This window comes from Triticum dicoccoides, chromosome 5A (assembly GCF_002162155.2).
Source record: "Triticum dicoccoides isolate Atlit2015 ecotype Zavitan chromosome 5A, WEW_v2.0, whole genome shotgun sequence".
NCBI lineage: Eukaryota > Viridiplantae > Streptophyta > Magnoliopsida > Poales > Poaceae > Triticum > Triticum dicoccoides.
The window spans coordinates 637455624-637471188 of record NC_041388.1 but is presented as its reverse complement, the minus strand read 5'-3'; the positions used below and the strand labels follow the sequence as shown (position 1 = coordinate 637471188).

At 47.8% G+C, this 15565-nt stretch overlaps 1 protein-coding gene across 1 annotated transcript in view; it reads right to left on the bottom strand.

The window, feature by feature from the left end:
- LOC119298217 (BTB/POZ and MATH domain-containing protein 1-like) overlaps positions 1 to 11156 on the bottom strand; it is a 58039-nt gene extending 46883 nt beyond the window's left edge. Inside the window, 2 exon segments of the mRNA XM_037575700.1 lie at positions 10721 to 10855; positions 10958 to 11156. Coding sequence (XP_037431597.1) covers positions 10721 to 10855; positions 10958 to 11156 — 334 coding nt within the window.
- Positions 11157 to 15565: the final 4409 nt, after the last annotated feature.

Sequence of the window (15565 nt, the reverse complement as noted above, 5' to 3'; positions counted from 1 at the left end):
CCGTAGAGCCCAACGACGCCTCGAACGGTGCCCTGCAGGTGAAATCCTAGGTGCCCCGCCGCGTCTGGCCTCGCCGGCGTCGAGTCGCTGGCGGGTTTGACTCGTTTGACCACTGGTTTGACCTCCCCTGACATGTGGGCCCAAGCCCCTGATTAGTTAACTCTAGATTAATTAGAGCTAACTAATTTAGTTAACTAAACAAGTCACTGACATGTGGGCCCCGCCCCGCTAACAGCCCGGTTAGGGTTAGTTTAGCACAAACTAACTCAGTTAGTGGACCGAGTCACTGACCAGTGGGTCCCACTGGTCAGGTTTGACCTGGACCTGGCGTGTTGACCTGCTGATGTCACACTTATGTCATGCCAACGCAATAAGCTATTTTCTGGATTTAATTTAATTCAAGAAATTCCAGAAATTTGTATATACTTTAAAAATTCATAGAAAATCAACTGTAGCTCAGAATGAAATAAATTCTATATGAAAAATGATCAAAAAAATCCAAAGAATCTGTTTATGGCATTAGCATGCATGTTAGAGCAACTTATATCCTCTGTTTAGGACAATTCAATTAAATGGCATTTAAGAAAGCACATATGGGGTTTGAATTTGAACCTAGGGTTCAAACCAACTTCATTTAATATGGTTGCTAGTTGCATTAGTTCAATCAACAGCATATTGCCATGTCATGAGCATGCATCATATTGTTGCATTGCATTGATTGTGTTTCCTTCTTTATTGCCGGAAGTTGTCCCCTCTCGATAGACATGGTTTCGACGATGAGTTCGATGACACCGATGAAGAGCTATACTATCTTCAGAAGTGCCACGCAAGCAAAACCCCCTTGTTCATTCCAATACAATCCCACTCTCTCGCTCCTACTCTCTTTTACTGCATTAGGGCAACAACGATTCAACTGCTACATGTTGCAGTAGTTGAACCCCTTTCCATTGCATGACCTGTCATTGCCACCTTAAATAGATGAAACCCACTAGCATGAGTAGGAGTTGTTTGAGCCCTGATGTGCCTACTCATTCATGCTTGTTTGCCATGCCTGCTATTGCTTAGAGTTGTGTCAGGTCTGATTCATCGGGGATGAATTGGAAAGTTGTAAACATGTCCTAGTGTGTGTGAGCTAAGTGTGTTGAACACGATTTGGTAAAGGTATCGATGAGAGGCCATGTAGGAGTACATGGTGGGTTGTTTCATTGGAACCGTCCTTAAGCACTGAGATCTTCATCTGTGATTTAAGAACCATCTACTACCAAGCATTGGGCCCGAAACCAATGGACCCTCTTGGCTTCTTAACCACCCTAGTTCTCTGTCCAGGAGTTGCAACTAGTTTCTGGTGTTTATAGGATATGTGTTGGTGGCCGTGCGTAGCGCTAACCCTAGGGGTGGGCTATGATGCGGTAGATACACCGTGGCCAGGCATGCCGGGCGCCCGTTTGGTGTCTCGGAACCCTATACACATCGTCCGGGGACGTATGTGGAAACCTCGGTCGGACTCCTTGCATATGGAACCTGGATAGGCAATAAACCTGGACTAGAGACTTGAGTGTTTAGGTAGGCCGTGGCCGACACCCTCGTTGGGCTTCAGCTTGAAGGTTGCCGAGTACATGTCGTGTAAACGGCGGTAAGTGGTGAGAGCGTATGTGAAGAAGTACACCCCTGCAGGGTTAACATCATCTATTCGAATAGCCGCGTCCGCGGTAAAGGACTGCTTGGTTGCCTGTACAGTTCATAGATAACTTGAAGTGGATACTCTAAAACTCGCAAGATAAGTGTGAGTGCTATGGATGGCCTTCTCGTAGGGAGACGGGAGCGGATCCATAGTGGTGTATTGAATGGTGAATATGTGGACTCGTGTGCGCCACCTCAAAAGAGTTGCTTGCAGTCGTAGTTCAGGTTAGCCACTGAGTCAAAGCTAGCTTGCTGCAGTTAAACTCCACCCCCCCTTGTTGATACCGATGCATATGTAGTTAGTTTTGATGTAAGTCTTGCTGAGTACAATTGTACTCACATTTGCTTAATCTATGTTTTGCAGAGAGACGTCGGTCTCTCTAGTAGTTCCGTGTGGACTTCGACGTTTAGCTTGCTACCTCAGCTACGATCTTGTGCCCTCGGCAGGATCTGGTCGTTAGTCAGGCTTCTCAGCTATTTTCATTTGTAGATGTCTGTACTCATACATGTTAAGCTTCCGCGTGTGCTTTGTCTGGTATGCTCTGAATGTTGGGTCATGAGACCCATGTCTGTAATATCTGGCTCTCCGGAGCCTTTAAATAAAGTACTTGAGTTGTAGAGTTTTGTTGTGATGCCATGCTGTATTAACACAAATCGAGCATATTGTGTGTATGATTGAAATGCTTGGTATGTGTGGGATCCGATAATCTAGTTGTTTATCCTTGGCAGCCTCTCTTATGGGGAAATGTAGTCTAGTGCTCCTTGAGCCATAGTAGTCCGCTACAGCCCGGTTCACCGGAGTCCTGCTAGCCCAGCACTACTACTCAGGACACTTGACTGGCCGGCATGTGTTTCACTTTGTTCCTATGTCTGTCAAATGTCATGCGGTGACATCCGGAGTCCTGCCTAGCCTCCTACGGCCCGGGTTCCCCGGAGTCCTGTTAGCCCAGTGCTACATCCCGGATTCACACACTGTTGACCGACATGCTCGATGTGATTCATGTATGCCTGTCCCCATAGGTCTGTGCCGCTTTGGGTCCACGACTAGCCATGTCGGCCCGGGTTCTCTATCATGTGGATGCTAGTGACACTATCATATACGTGAGCCAAAATGCGCAAACGGTCCCGGGCCATGGTAAGGCGACACCCGTGGGAATACCGTGTGTGAGGCCGCAAAGTGATATGAGGTGTTACCGGCTAGATCGATGTGACTTGGAATCAACGTCCTGACAGCTTTGGTATCAGAGCCTGACTGCCTGTAGGATTACCAAGCCAAACCGGTCGAAGTTGTGTCTAGAAATGCTTTAGTTATGTAAGGGAATTGATTGTGGAAGGGAACGTACGGCTCTTTTTTACTCCTTATACCTTATGTCCTTATGATCTGAGTCAACCTCTTCTTTACTATGGGGATTAAGAACTAGGCCTTCTCATCTATCAATCAGGATGACGTGTTACTAATCCATAGACTTCTAGAATTGATAGGTTCAAGCCTCAGTTCCGTTCCTACTACTTCCGTATGTTGACCGTTGATCTCGGAACCTTGGTATTGTGTTGTTGAGTGGTTATGCCACCATTTTGCAGGATGTCTCAAATCTTTTGACCATTTACAGCCATTGTGCTGTCCGAGTCATCCCAGGTTTCTAAACAGTCGATGCATTTGCAAATCCTTTCCATGTCCCTGATGTCCATTTGGGCCAGATTAATCACACTAATCGGTGAGTTGAGGTACTCTGTTGCCTCGACAGATATGTTGGAGCTACTATTATGATCCTAGGTGTTTTGGGGAGTCACCTAGTGATCTAGCCATGTTTGTGTTCCCGGTGTGATGATTCTGGCCATCATTCCCGAAAGCATCCCGTGATGCTACTTAGTAGTAGGTATTCTACTCCTGGGTTTTTGAACCCGAGATTCACCCTACTTACTTCATGTTGATAGTGTTTGCTAGTTCCTTAGGATATTAGTAACCTTTGCGATAGTCCTCGAGGTCCGTGGTAAATTCTTCTTCCAATACCATGAACCATTTTGGTAGAAGTTCTTTGAACCAAAAGATCACAACCAGGGTGCTCTTGAGGAGTACTCCATTCAAAATTTGTGACTCTACCAGTTCTACTTTTCTGCATGGGTTAACCGGAAGAAATATGTTGAACTCGTTCGACATGCTAAACTGTGCATCTACAACTCAGGAAATCGTATGTTCCTTTGAGTTGTCCCTCTTTAATTGTTTTCTGGCCTCGGCTATCAATTGATAGTCAAGAGTATGTGTGCATTCGTGTTTATCGGTGCCTTTTACTCTTGTGGTCCGTCAAGCCATTCTATTCCGGAATGACTAGGAAAAACAAACTCCAGTACCTCGTCCATGTCTAGGATTGGGTCAAAGTAGTTGTATCCCGCAGATCAAAATGCCAATCCAGCTTTTGTTCTGTTCTACCTCGGAGTATCACCCTCTTTGATAACAAGAGTATTGTGAGAATTGCACACACCCTCAAATGAATTCTTGACGCAGTGATACTTCCTGCCATCATCATTCGCTCCTCTGTTCCATGTTGTTGCAACCGTAATACTGACAAGTGAACTGTGATGTGTGAAATCAATACTCCTAGCAACTAGTTGCTTGGTAGTAAATGGACAATATTCTCATTCTTAGCGTGTTGGTTATTGAATCATCATTCTAAGATAGATTGTGCTACCTAGTCCTTATTTCTGGTGCACTCCTCGATTAATAAGTTAGGATTATTCAATCCCTTGCTTATTTGATCGTATCATCTTGCTCTGAAAAGCAAGATTGTTCTTGAGCTTAGTAACATATCGGTGGTTCGTGATGTTCCGAATATCTTCTCGGAAGTATTACCAGGTTGTCACCTGACCGCTATGTTGAGTTCGTGACCAAGTTGGTTTTCTTACAAACCACCCCTTCTCCAAGAATCTGTGTTGGATATCCCTGAGCTAGTTGGTTAAGCTAAACAACAACTTGGAGAGTTGGAAGATAAATGCTTTATCCGACTTAGTTCATTCCAAAGGGATATCTCTTTGTATACGTGTGTTGAAGAAAGATGGTATCTTTAGTGATTGATCTCTGTGACCAAATGCTGGATCTATTGTTTTGTCCAAACTTTGATTTGAGTGTGGGTGATTCTCAAATCAACTCAGAACCAACGATATTCATAATGTTGTCTTACTCGTGGTTGCTTCCTCGAGCATACACCATTATATCCTTTGGGTATGACCAATGCTATCACCTTGTTCATGTGATTGTGGAATTCCATTTATATGGAAACCTGGATGAATTTTTGTTGACCCATCGACAACATTCCTATCTTCTCCATGAATTGCTGGACATTAAGCTAGCGTTGGAAATTTTTATAAGCAATATCTTCATGTCCCGTTCATGAAGCATATGTTTGGATGAAAGAAGTGACTTTCTCTAATTCATGTGCACTTGATGCAAGTTGCCGCCGTGAGTTCGAGAAAGATTGTTTTGTTCCCTCTGGTACCATCCCAAGTCAGTCAGGCATGTACGAAGTATGCTATGGTTTGACAGGCTCGCTACCTTCATTTCATATGTATCTCCTAGTACACCAAGCCACTAATTGACTTGTTCAAGAAACACGGAGTCTATTCTAAGGTTAATCCTTTGGACTTCCACGCGTGGAGACTTCAATATCCTTGATGGTGGTTCCCCACCTGAGCTCGATAGTGTTTCATTATAAGACTTCTACATGGTCATGCTTGTCTTGGACAGTATGTTCACATGTATGTAGCAGAACCAGATCATGTTTTAGAGCTTGATATCGTAGCTCATTTCCCGAGAATCTCACAACGTCATCTCGTCGGTTTGTGTTGCAAACTTTCTTTTCCAAACATGTTGTCTGAAATATCCTGTTACCAACCAGATCTAAATCTCAGGCAGATATGATGGTTGGAACTTTTCCAGGATCTATGATGTAGGTCCCGACAGGGTTGCTGCTCTGGCCGACACACCTAGCCGGAAGATCTGTCATTGTAGTATCTTTGACCATCTTTCCATGAGGATTTCATGTGACTTATCATGGAAGTTGTTCCTTAGGGATCCTTGTGCTCTCAGTTTCTTCGATGATTCTCTAACCATTGAAACGTTGGAAACACTCTCGACTGTTGAGTTTTTTCCCTAGTTACCAGAATCATTCCCAGCATTTGCATTTTGTTCCCAGCTTGCACCTCAGTAGTTGTTGTCCAGGATCATCTTCAAAAGTGGACTTACCATAGGTTCCCTCCACCTCCGATGATAAGCAAATCATCATTTGCGTTGTCTTCAACAAGGTAGTCCACATCATCCATTCTAGTCCGGGTATGCCATCCCTTTGTACTTTGCCAAACGATTGTTGTGAATTACCTTAGGCTGGTATAAAGAGTTTCAATGATCTCTGAATCAAAAGTAATTATTTTTGCCACTTAAGGGAATAGCTCTATGAGTCACCTCCTCTAGGGTGCCCCGTTTGACATGAAGGGCAACTTAATTCCTTGCTACTTGAAATGCATCCACCATCTTCATAAGCGTGGAAATGTTGCCTACCAAATTGAACCTTTGTTATCAGATTCTCTCCATCCGTCTTGATGTGTGTATTGTGTCCCGGCTTAAGAGACGTTCTATCTTCTCATTCCATGAGTTGATCGTGTATCGCTTGATCTTTGTGAAGATCGAATTCTGTCGAGTTTCCTCTCTTCCGCCATCATAGTTGCAAGAAGATTTCAAAGCAAAGACATCAAGACCAATTGGAGAAATGAATCAACATCTTCGAGAAGGGCAAATCAGATCATGAAGATCGTGTTAGCTTGTGACCCCTCTGTCTTCTTACCTCACGACTTGAATCTCGGGACGAGATTCTTGTTTAGTAGGGGTGAGTTGTCACATCCCTAGTTCTAGTATGCACTAGGCTAGCCCTTCTTGTGTGCATCATGTTTAAGTTTGAAAGAAATATGAAATGGGGATGATAAACCCTAGCACCAGAATAACCCAAATAGGTTCAACCTCAAAATATTTTCAATGAATCCAAAATGCCTTTGGAAAAGTTCATCATTTTTGAATTGGTCCAGAACCTCTGCCAAAAATGGTGCACATTTTTCTAGGCCAATCTGGATTTCTGAATTAATCCATAAAGTATTTGCATTTGCGCATTTAATTACTATAAATATTTTAATTGCCCAAATAATTCTGAAAATGGTTGAGGGCTGTTGAAAACATTTCAATAGTGCCCACAATTTATTTCATGATTTTATAAAGTGGTTTAGTATTTTACTAAATCCAAAAAAACAAACAAAGACAGAAAATAGAAAACAGAAATAAAAGGAGAGAGAGAAAGTACCTGGTCTCACCTGTGCAGTCCACTACTGTGCGGCCCACTGGCCCAGCGCAAGTCGTCGTCCTCCTGGCGCTAGTGGACAGGGCGCGTGCCCGAGACGCGCTCGCTCCCCGCGCGCCACGCCACCTACCTGCCTGGCCGCCCGAGGCCAGCACGACGCCGCGAAACACCTCGCTGTTGTCGTCCAGATCACGCCGACCAGCTCGTCCCTTTCCCCTACCCCTCCCTCGCCATTCCCCACCTCATCAAACGCGCCCGCCGCCGCCGACTAGCACCACCGCGGCCATCGCCTCTTCCTCGTTCCCTTGAGCAGTCCAGAAGATCTGCCTCGTCGCCCTGGTCCTCTCCGCCGGGCCACACGGCGCCGGACGCCTCGAAGCACCGTCCCCGACCCCTTCATCCTCCTCGGGTCGCTGGAGATTTGCCTCGCCGCCCCGCTCGCTCCGACACCTCCCCGGCCCCGCCGTCTGCACCGGAAGACTCGCCATGAGCCACTGAACCGCTCCCCTCCGCCTTTTTCTTCGCGCACGCCCCGAAGCCGCTGCCCCGCAAGCACCCGAAGCCGCCGTCCGCCATGGCCGGCGAGCTCCGTGCCACTGAGCCCCTCCGCTCCTACTAGTTGCTCCGGCGTGCTCCTGCTGCCCATTAGGTGCTGCCTAGCACCTTCGTTCGCTCGCCTCGAGTTGCAGCACCCCGCCCGCGCATAGCCGTGCTCCGGCCGCCGCTGTCGTCTTTGCCGTCGCGGCCGTAGCCCATCCCGGCACCGCCCACGGCCACCACCCGATGCGCCTCGTCGCTCCGCAGCCATAGAGCCCAACGACGCCTCGAACGGTGCCCTGTAGGTGAAATCCGAGGTGCCCCGCCACGTCTGGCCTCGTCGGCGTCAAGTCACTGGCGGGTTTGACTCGTTTGACCACTGGTTTGACCTCCCCTGACATGTGGGCCCAAGCACCTGATTAGTTAACTCTAGATTAATTAGAGCTAACTAATTTAGTTAACTAAACAAGTCACTGACATGTGGGCCCCGCCCCGCTAACAGCCCGGTTAGGGTTAGTTTAGCACTAACTAACTCAGTTAGTGGACCGAGTCACTGACCAGTGGGTCCCACTGGTCAGGTTGGACCTGGACCTGGCGTGTTGACCTGCTGATGTCACACTTATGTCATGCCAACGCAATAAGCTATTTTCTGGATTTAATTTAATTCAAGAAATTCCAGAAATTTGTATAAACTTTAAAAATTCATAGAAAATTAACTGTAGCTCAGAATGAAATAAATTCTATATGAAAAATGATCAGAAAAATCTAAAGAATCTGTTTATGGCATTTGCATGCATGTTAGAGCAACTTATATCCTCTGTTTAGGACAATTCAATTAAATGGCATTTAAGAAAGCACATATGGGGTTTGAATTTGAACCTAGGGTTCAAACCAACTTCATTTAATATGGTTGCTAGTTGCATTAGTTCAATCAACAGCATATTGCCATGTCATGAGCATGCATCATATTGTTGCATTGCATTGATTGTGTTTCCTTCTTTATTGTCGGAAGTTGTCCCCTCTCGATAGACGTGGTTTCGATGATGAGTTTGATGACACCTATGAAGAGCTATACTATCTTCAGAAGTGCCAGGCAAGCAAAACCCCCTTGTTCATTCTGATACAATCCCACTCTCTCGCTCCTGCTCTCTTTTACTGCATTAGGGCAACAACAATTCAACGGTTACATGTTGCGGTAGTTGCACCCCTTTCCATTGCATGACCTGCCATTGCCACAGTAAATAGATGAAACCCACTAGCATGAGTAGGAGTTGTTTGAGCCCTGATGTGCCTACTCATTCATGCTTGTTTGCCATGCCTGCTATTGCTTAGAGTTGTGTCAGGTATGATTCATCGGGGATGAATTGGAAAGTTGTAAACATGTCCTACTGTGTGTGAGCTAAGTGTGTTGAACACGATTTGGTAAAGGTATCGATGAGAGGCCATGTAGGAGTACATGGTGGGTTGTTTCATTGGAACCGTCCTTAAGCACCGAGATCTGTATGTGATTTAAGAACCAGCTACTACCATGCATTGGGCCCGAAACCAATGGACCCTCTCGGCTTCTTAACCACACTAGTTCTCTGTCCAGGAGTTGCAACTAGTTTCTGGTGTTTATAGGATATGTCTTGGCGGCCGTGCGTAGCGCTGACCCTAGGGGTGAGCTATGATGCGGTAGATACACCATGGTCGGGCATGCCGGGCGCCCATTTGGTGTTTTGGAACCCTGTACACATCGTCCGGGGCCGTATGTGGAAACCTCGGTCGGACTCCCTGTGGATGGAACCTGGATAGGTGATAAACCTAGACTAGAGACTTGAGTGTTTAGGTAGGCCGTGGCCGACACCCTCGTTGAGCTTCTGCTTGAAGGTTGCCGATTACATGTCGTGTAAACGGCGGTAAGTGGTGAGAGCGTGTGTGAAGAAGTACACCCCTGCAGGGTTAACATCATCTATTCGAATAGTCGCGTCCGCGATAAAGGACTGCTTGGTTGCCTGTACAGTTCATAGATAACTTGAAGTGGATACTCTAAAACTCGCAAGATAAGTGTGAGTGCTATGGATGGCCTTCTCGTAGGGAGACGGGAGCGGATCCATAGTGGTGTATTGAATGGTGAATATGTGGACTCGTGTGCGCCACCTCAAAAGAGTTGCTTGCAGTCGTAGTTCAGGTTAGCCACTGAGTCAAAGCTAGCTTGCTGCAGTTAAACTCCACCCCCCCTTGTTGATACCGATGCATATGTAGTTAGTTTTGATGTAAGTCTTGCTGAGTACAATTGTACTCACGTTTGCTTAATTTATGTTTTGCAGAGAGACGTCAGTCTCGCTAGTAGTTCCGTGTGGACTTCGACGTTTAGCTTGCTACCTTAGCTACGATCTTGTGCCCTTGGCAGGATCTGGTCGTTAGTCAGGCTTCTCAGCCTTTTTCATTTGTAGATGTCTGTACTCAGACATGTTAAGCTTCTGCATGTGCTTTGTCTGGTATGCTCTGAATGTTGGGTCATGAGACCCATGTCTGTAATATCTGGCTCTCCTTGAGCCTTTAAATAAAGTACTTGAGTTGTAGAGTTTTGTTGTGATGCCATGCTGTATTAACACATATCGAGCATATTGTGTGTATGATTGAAATGCTTGGTATGTGTGGGATCTGACGATCTAGTTGTTTATTATTGGCAGCCTCTCTTATGGGGAAATGTAGTCTAGTGCTCCTTGAGCCATAGTAGTCAGCTACAGCCCGGTTCACCGGAGTCCTGCTAGCCCAGCACTACTGCTCAGGACACTTGACTGGCCGACATGTGTTTCACTTCGTTCCTATGTTTGTCCCTTCGGGGAAATGTCACGCGGTGACATCCGGAGTCCTGCCTAGCCTGCTACAGCCTAGGTTCCCTGGAGTCCTGTTAGCCCAGTGCTACAGCCCGGATTCACACGCTGTTGACCGACATGCTCGATGTGATTCATGTATGCCTGTCCCCATAGGTCTGTGCCGCTTTGGGTCCACGACTAGCCATGTCGGCCCGGGTTCTCTATCATATGGATGCTAGCGACACTATCATATACGTGAGCCAAAAGGTGCAAACGGTCCCGGGCCATGGTAAGGCGACACCCGTGGGAATACCGTGCGTGAGGCCGCAAAGTGATATGAGGTGTTACCGGCTAGATCGATGTGACTTGGAATCGGGGTCCTGACATCATCCCTAAGGTACGCGGATCCCTCGATGTTGCTTTGCCTCTCGAACTGAGAAGTCTGTGGAGCAAACTTAGTGGTATCATCAGAGTTGAAAACCCTAGGCTCTGTTTTGTGCACTGAAGACGATAAACCAGTGCAGTGGTTGACTAGCCTCAGGTCGCAGGACGCCCAGACTTTAGTGCTCTTGCTCGAAAGCACGAGATAAACAGAGATGTAACCTTCGCTTTCTTTTTGGAACCCATCCGGGTATAAGCGGATGGCCCAGTCGTGGTCGCTGACAGTGAAAATGATGGATAGTATGAAGCTCTCCGGTTCGTTTCCCATGCCCCTCAGCTTGCTGTAACCCAATATATCAAACACATGCGTGCCTTGAGCCGCCCCCGCGGTGCACGCGGACACCGTCTTGCATGCCTCCATCTGGTCTCTAGTGAACGGCGGCAGGATTGCCAGACAGAGGAGAATCGTCGGGACGGAGCCGCGCGTGCAAATCTGATTGGTGTGAAAGAGAAGTGCATTAATCTCCGACGAGAAGCGGAAGGGAAAAGAATCAGGATGCAGGGTAGTAGATCGAACCTCCAGATCTCATGTGGTGACCGTAGATGGCGGTGGTGTGTAACATGCTCGATCTACTGGGGGCTCAGGATTGAATTTGGAAGGGAAGGGAGAGAGAGGAAGGTAGGGTTTGGAGGAAGGGGAAAGGTACTAAGCAGAGGAAGGGCAGCTTATCTCTGTTGATCCAGTTCAGTATTCATCGATAATCCACCCTCGAGTGACCCAGCTACTTAACCCCCACTCACAAGCACGCAGGCCTGGTTGGCCCAGTGGCCTGAATACGCAATGCACGCACCCAAGCCAAACACGAAACGCCAACTAGCGCCACACCCTAACTGCCACCTGGGTCCAGTCCCTCTCCCTGGCCTTCTGCTGGTGGGGTCGCCCCTGCAGGCGTGACATTCCCCCTTGAGTATCGGCTTGTCCCCAAGCCGTTCTCGCTGGAAAATGACAACGAAGGTCTACTGGTTCCTCCCAGGTTGCCAGTGAAAGCGGCAGCTCGCTCCACTGCACCAGGAGTCGTGGGCGCATCTCCCCCTGCGTCTTGATGAACTTGGTTGCCAAAATCGCCTCGGGGAAGTGTTCTTCTTGCAACACAGAGTCAACTGGTCGAAGGCTTGGACTTACCAGGATGCCTGGCCCGATCACTTTCTTCAATTGAGAGACATGCACAACTTGGTGAATTTTACTTTCAGCCGGCAACTGGAGTTTGTATGCCACCTTCCCGATCCGAGATATGATAGGATATGGCCCGTAGTACCTGAATGCCAGCTTTTGATATGGCCGTTGAGCCACCGAGGTCTGGATGACTGGTTGGAGCTTCAAGAACACCAGATCTCCCACCACAAAGGATCGATCTATGCGATGCTTGTCTGCTTGTTTCTTAATGTGATCATGTGCGTGTTTCAGTTGCTGCCGCAAATGATCCATCGTGACTGCTCTCTCTTGCAACCATGCCGCCAGGTCTGGCACTGAGCTTTCTTCAACCTGTGTGACTGCAAATTCACGCGGCAGGTGCCCATAGATCACTTTGAAAGGAGTGCGCCCCAGCGATGAGTGAAAAGCCGTATTGTACCAATATTCATCCAAGAACAGCCATTTGCTCCAGTTCTTCAGGCACGAGTGCACCGCACAATGTAGGTATCCTTCTAAACACTGATTCACCCGCCTTGTTTGCCCATCCATCTATGAGTGGTAAGAAGAGCTCAACCTCAGCTCGGTTTGAGATAACTTGAAGAGTTCCTGCCAAATTGCGCTGGTGAAGATCCGGTCTCTGTCCGAGATGGTGGCCAAGGGCAACCCGTGCAAACGAAAAATGTTCTTCATGAATGCTTCTGCCACTGTCAGATATGTGTAAGGGTGTTTCAGGGGTACGAAATGAGCATATTTCGAGAATTTATCCACCACCACTAAGATCACATTCTGTCCTCCCAAGTTTGGCAGTCCTTCAATGAAATCAAGAGACAACACTGCCCATGGTCTTTTAGGGATGGGGAGAGGTTGCAGTAACCCAGCAAGAGAGATCCTCTCTGTCTTAGCTCTCTGACAAGTGTCGCATGATTTCACGTACTGCTTGATCATGGCCTTCATACCCTTCCAGGAGAAGAGATTTTTGACGCGGTGATAAGTAGCATAGAATCCCGAATGGCCCCCGATCACGCATCGTGCAGAGCTTTAATCAAGGCCAACTGGGTTGTTTCATCAGAGCCAATCCAGATGCGCCCTTTGTGGCGAATCACCCCATCCTGTAATGAGTAATCACTATCATTGGTCAGATCCAGTGTTAACCGTTCCAGTTTGCGCTGGGCTTCCGTGTCCTGATGATAACTGCTTGCAACCGCTTCAAGCCAAGCTCGTCTATAGACCGAGATTGCCGCGAGCTCCTCTTCCTCCCAATGATCTCTTCTTGACAACGCATCAGCTGCCTTGTTGGTGATGCCCATCTTGTATTGCATCTGAAATTGAAGACCCATGAGCTTGGTGAAGGCTCTCTGTTGAATCGGCGTATTAAGCCGCTGATCTGTCAAATGGAGTAGGCTATTTTGATCCGTGCGCACTAAAAACTCCACATGTTGCAGATACGGGCGCCAACGGTCTACTACAAGCATCAGCGCTAGGCACTCTTTTTCATATGCAGACAGTCCAAGGTTGCGTGAGGCGAGAGCCTTGCTCAAGTAGGCCTGGGGGTGAGCATCCTGCATGAGCACCACGCCCATTCCCGTAGCACTCGCGTCCATCTCGACCACAAACTTCTTTGTGAAATCTGGCAACGCCAGCACGGGGCTTGAAGCAGAGATTTCTTCAGTTCGTTGAATGTTGTCTCAGCCGTGGGTGTCCAAATAAACAAGGTGCCTTTCTTAAGCATGTCCATCAAGGGGCGAGAAATGATGCCAAAGTTTTTGACAAACTTACGGTTATAGCCCACCAGCCCCAAGAATTCCCGCAGCTTATGAACTGATTCCGGACATGGCCAATCACGAACTGACTTGATTTTGCTGTCATCCGTGGCCAGACCCTCACTGCTGATCTTGTGTCCCAAGTATATTATCTGTTGTTGTGCGAACGAGCACTTCGAGCGTTTGACCTTCAGGCTGTGTTCAGTCAGTGTCTCCAGTACTTGCCTCAGCAATCTCACATGCTCCTCCATGGTCGAGGAATGAATAAGTATATCACCCATGAACACCAACACTCGATGGCGGAGTAAGGGTCCTAGCACTATATTCATCCCACCTTGGAATGTAGGTGGCCCTCCAGTCACCCCGTATGGCAACACTCAGAACTGAAAGTGCCCCTGGTGAGTTTTAAATGCAGTCTTTGGCTCATCCTCCTCACACAGCCTTATCTGATGATAGCCTGCCCGTAGGTCTAGTTTGGAAAACCAGCAAGACCCTGCCAGCTCGTCCAAGAGTTCATCAATGATTGGCATGGGGTAGGCACTTTTAACTGTGATTGCGTTCAAATGCCGGTAATCTACGCACATCTGCCATGTCATATCCTTCTTCTTAACAAGTAGCACCGAAGATGAATAAGGACTCGAGCTAGGGATAATTAAACCAGCCTTCAGCAGCTCTTTCACGTGAGTCTTGATTTCTGCCTTCTGTTCTGGTGTGTACCTGTAGGGTCGGACATTGACTGGCTTAGCTCCTGGAATGATGGGAATGACATGATCCCACTCCCGATGTGGTGGTAGTGCATTTGGTTCCTCGAAGACCTCCTAAAATTCTTGCAATACTGCATGTATCTTGACTGGAATATGCTCGATGATCACCTCCTCTCCCACTGCATACAGACAAACTATGTGAGCCACAGCATTGGTCTCCTCCAGCGCACACAATTGGGCACAAGTGATTGGCTGAACTTGCTGAAGCTGATTTTGCACTCCCGTCAACTGAATTGTTTGTCCCTGGTGCATAAATTGGAGTTGCTTTGCTGCCCAATCGATCCACATTGGTCCACATGACTCCAACCAGTCAATCTCCACTACCATATCGTAACACCCCAGTGCCAATATCCTGAGATCCATCGAGAACTCATACCCTTGTGTTTGCCACTTGCAGTTGGGCACCACCCCTGAACAAGATAAAGTCCCACCATCAGCTATCTTGACTGAAACTCTGTTCATCTGCTGCACTTGCAAGTTGAGCCTCTCTGCCATTGTCTCACTTATAAAACTATGAGAGCTCCCAGAGTCGACAAGTATCAAGAGTTCTTGCCCATCAATTTGCCCGAGCAACCGCACAATGCGTGGTGTTGTTTGCCCCATGGTTGCCACTTCGGATATGCACATCAACACATCATCATCCGAGTCCGGTTCTTGCACGGCAGGAGCCTATTGTTCTTCTTGCAGCAATTCCAGCAACTCCTATATGACATGAAGTTGCACGGTAGGCCCGCACTGATGCCCTTGACCCCATCGCTCGCCACATTTGAAGCAAAGTCCCCGGGCTCGATGGTAGTTACGCAGTGCTGCCACACGATCATCGCCCCTGCCTGGGCGATCCGAAGGGTTGGCCGCGTCCAAACCGCGGCGATCCTCGGCAGCCGCCGGTGGTCCTGGCAGCATCTGGCACACGGGTGGAGCACCAATCGCCAGCAGAGGGCGTTGTGACGGCGCCCTGTGCTGCTGACCCTCCTGGCGCCTATATTCGCGGCACAGCATCGCCTCCAAAAGCTCCTCCTGCAACATAGCCAGAGAGAAGGCAGATTCCAAATCTTTCGGCTGATGAAGCATAACAACAGCTCGTATGTCACTTTTAAGACCATTTAAGAACTGG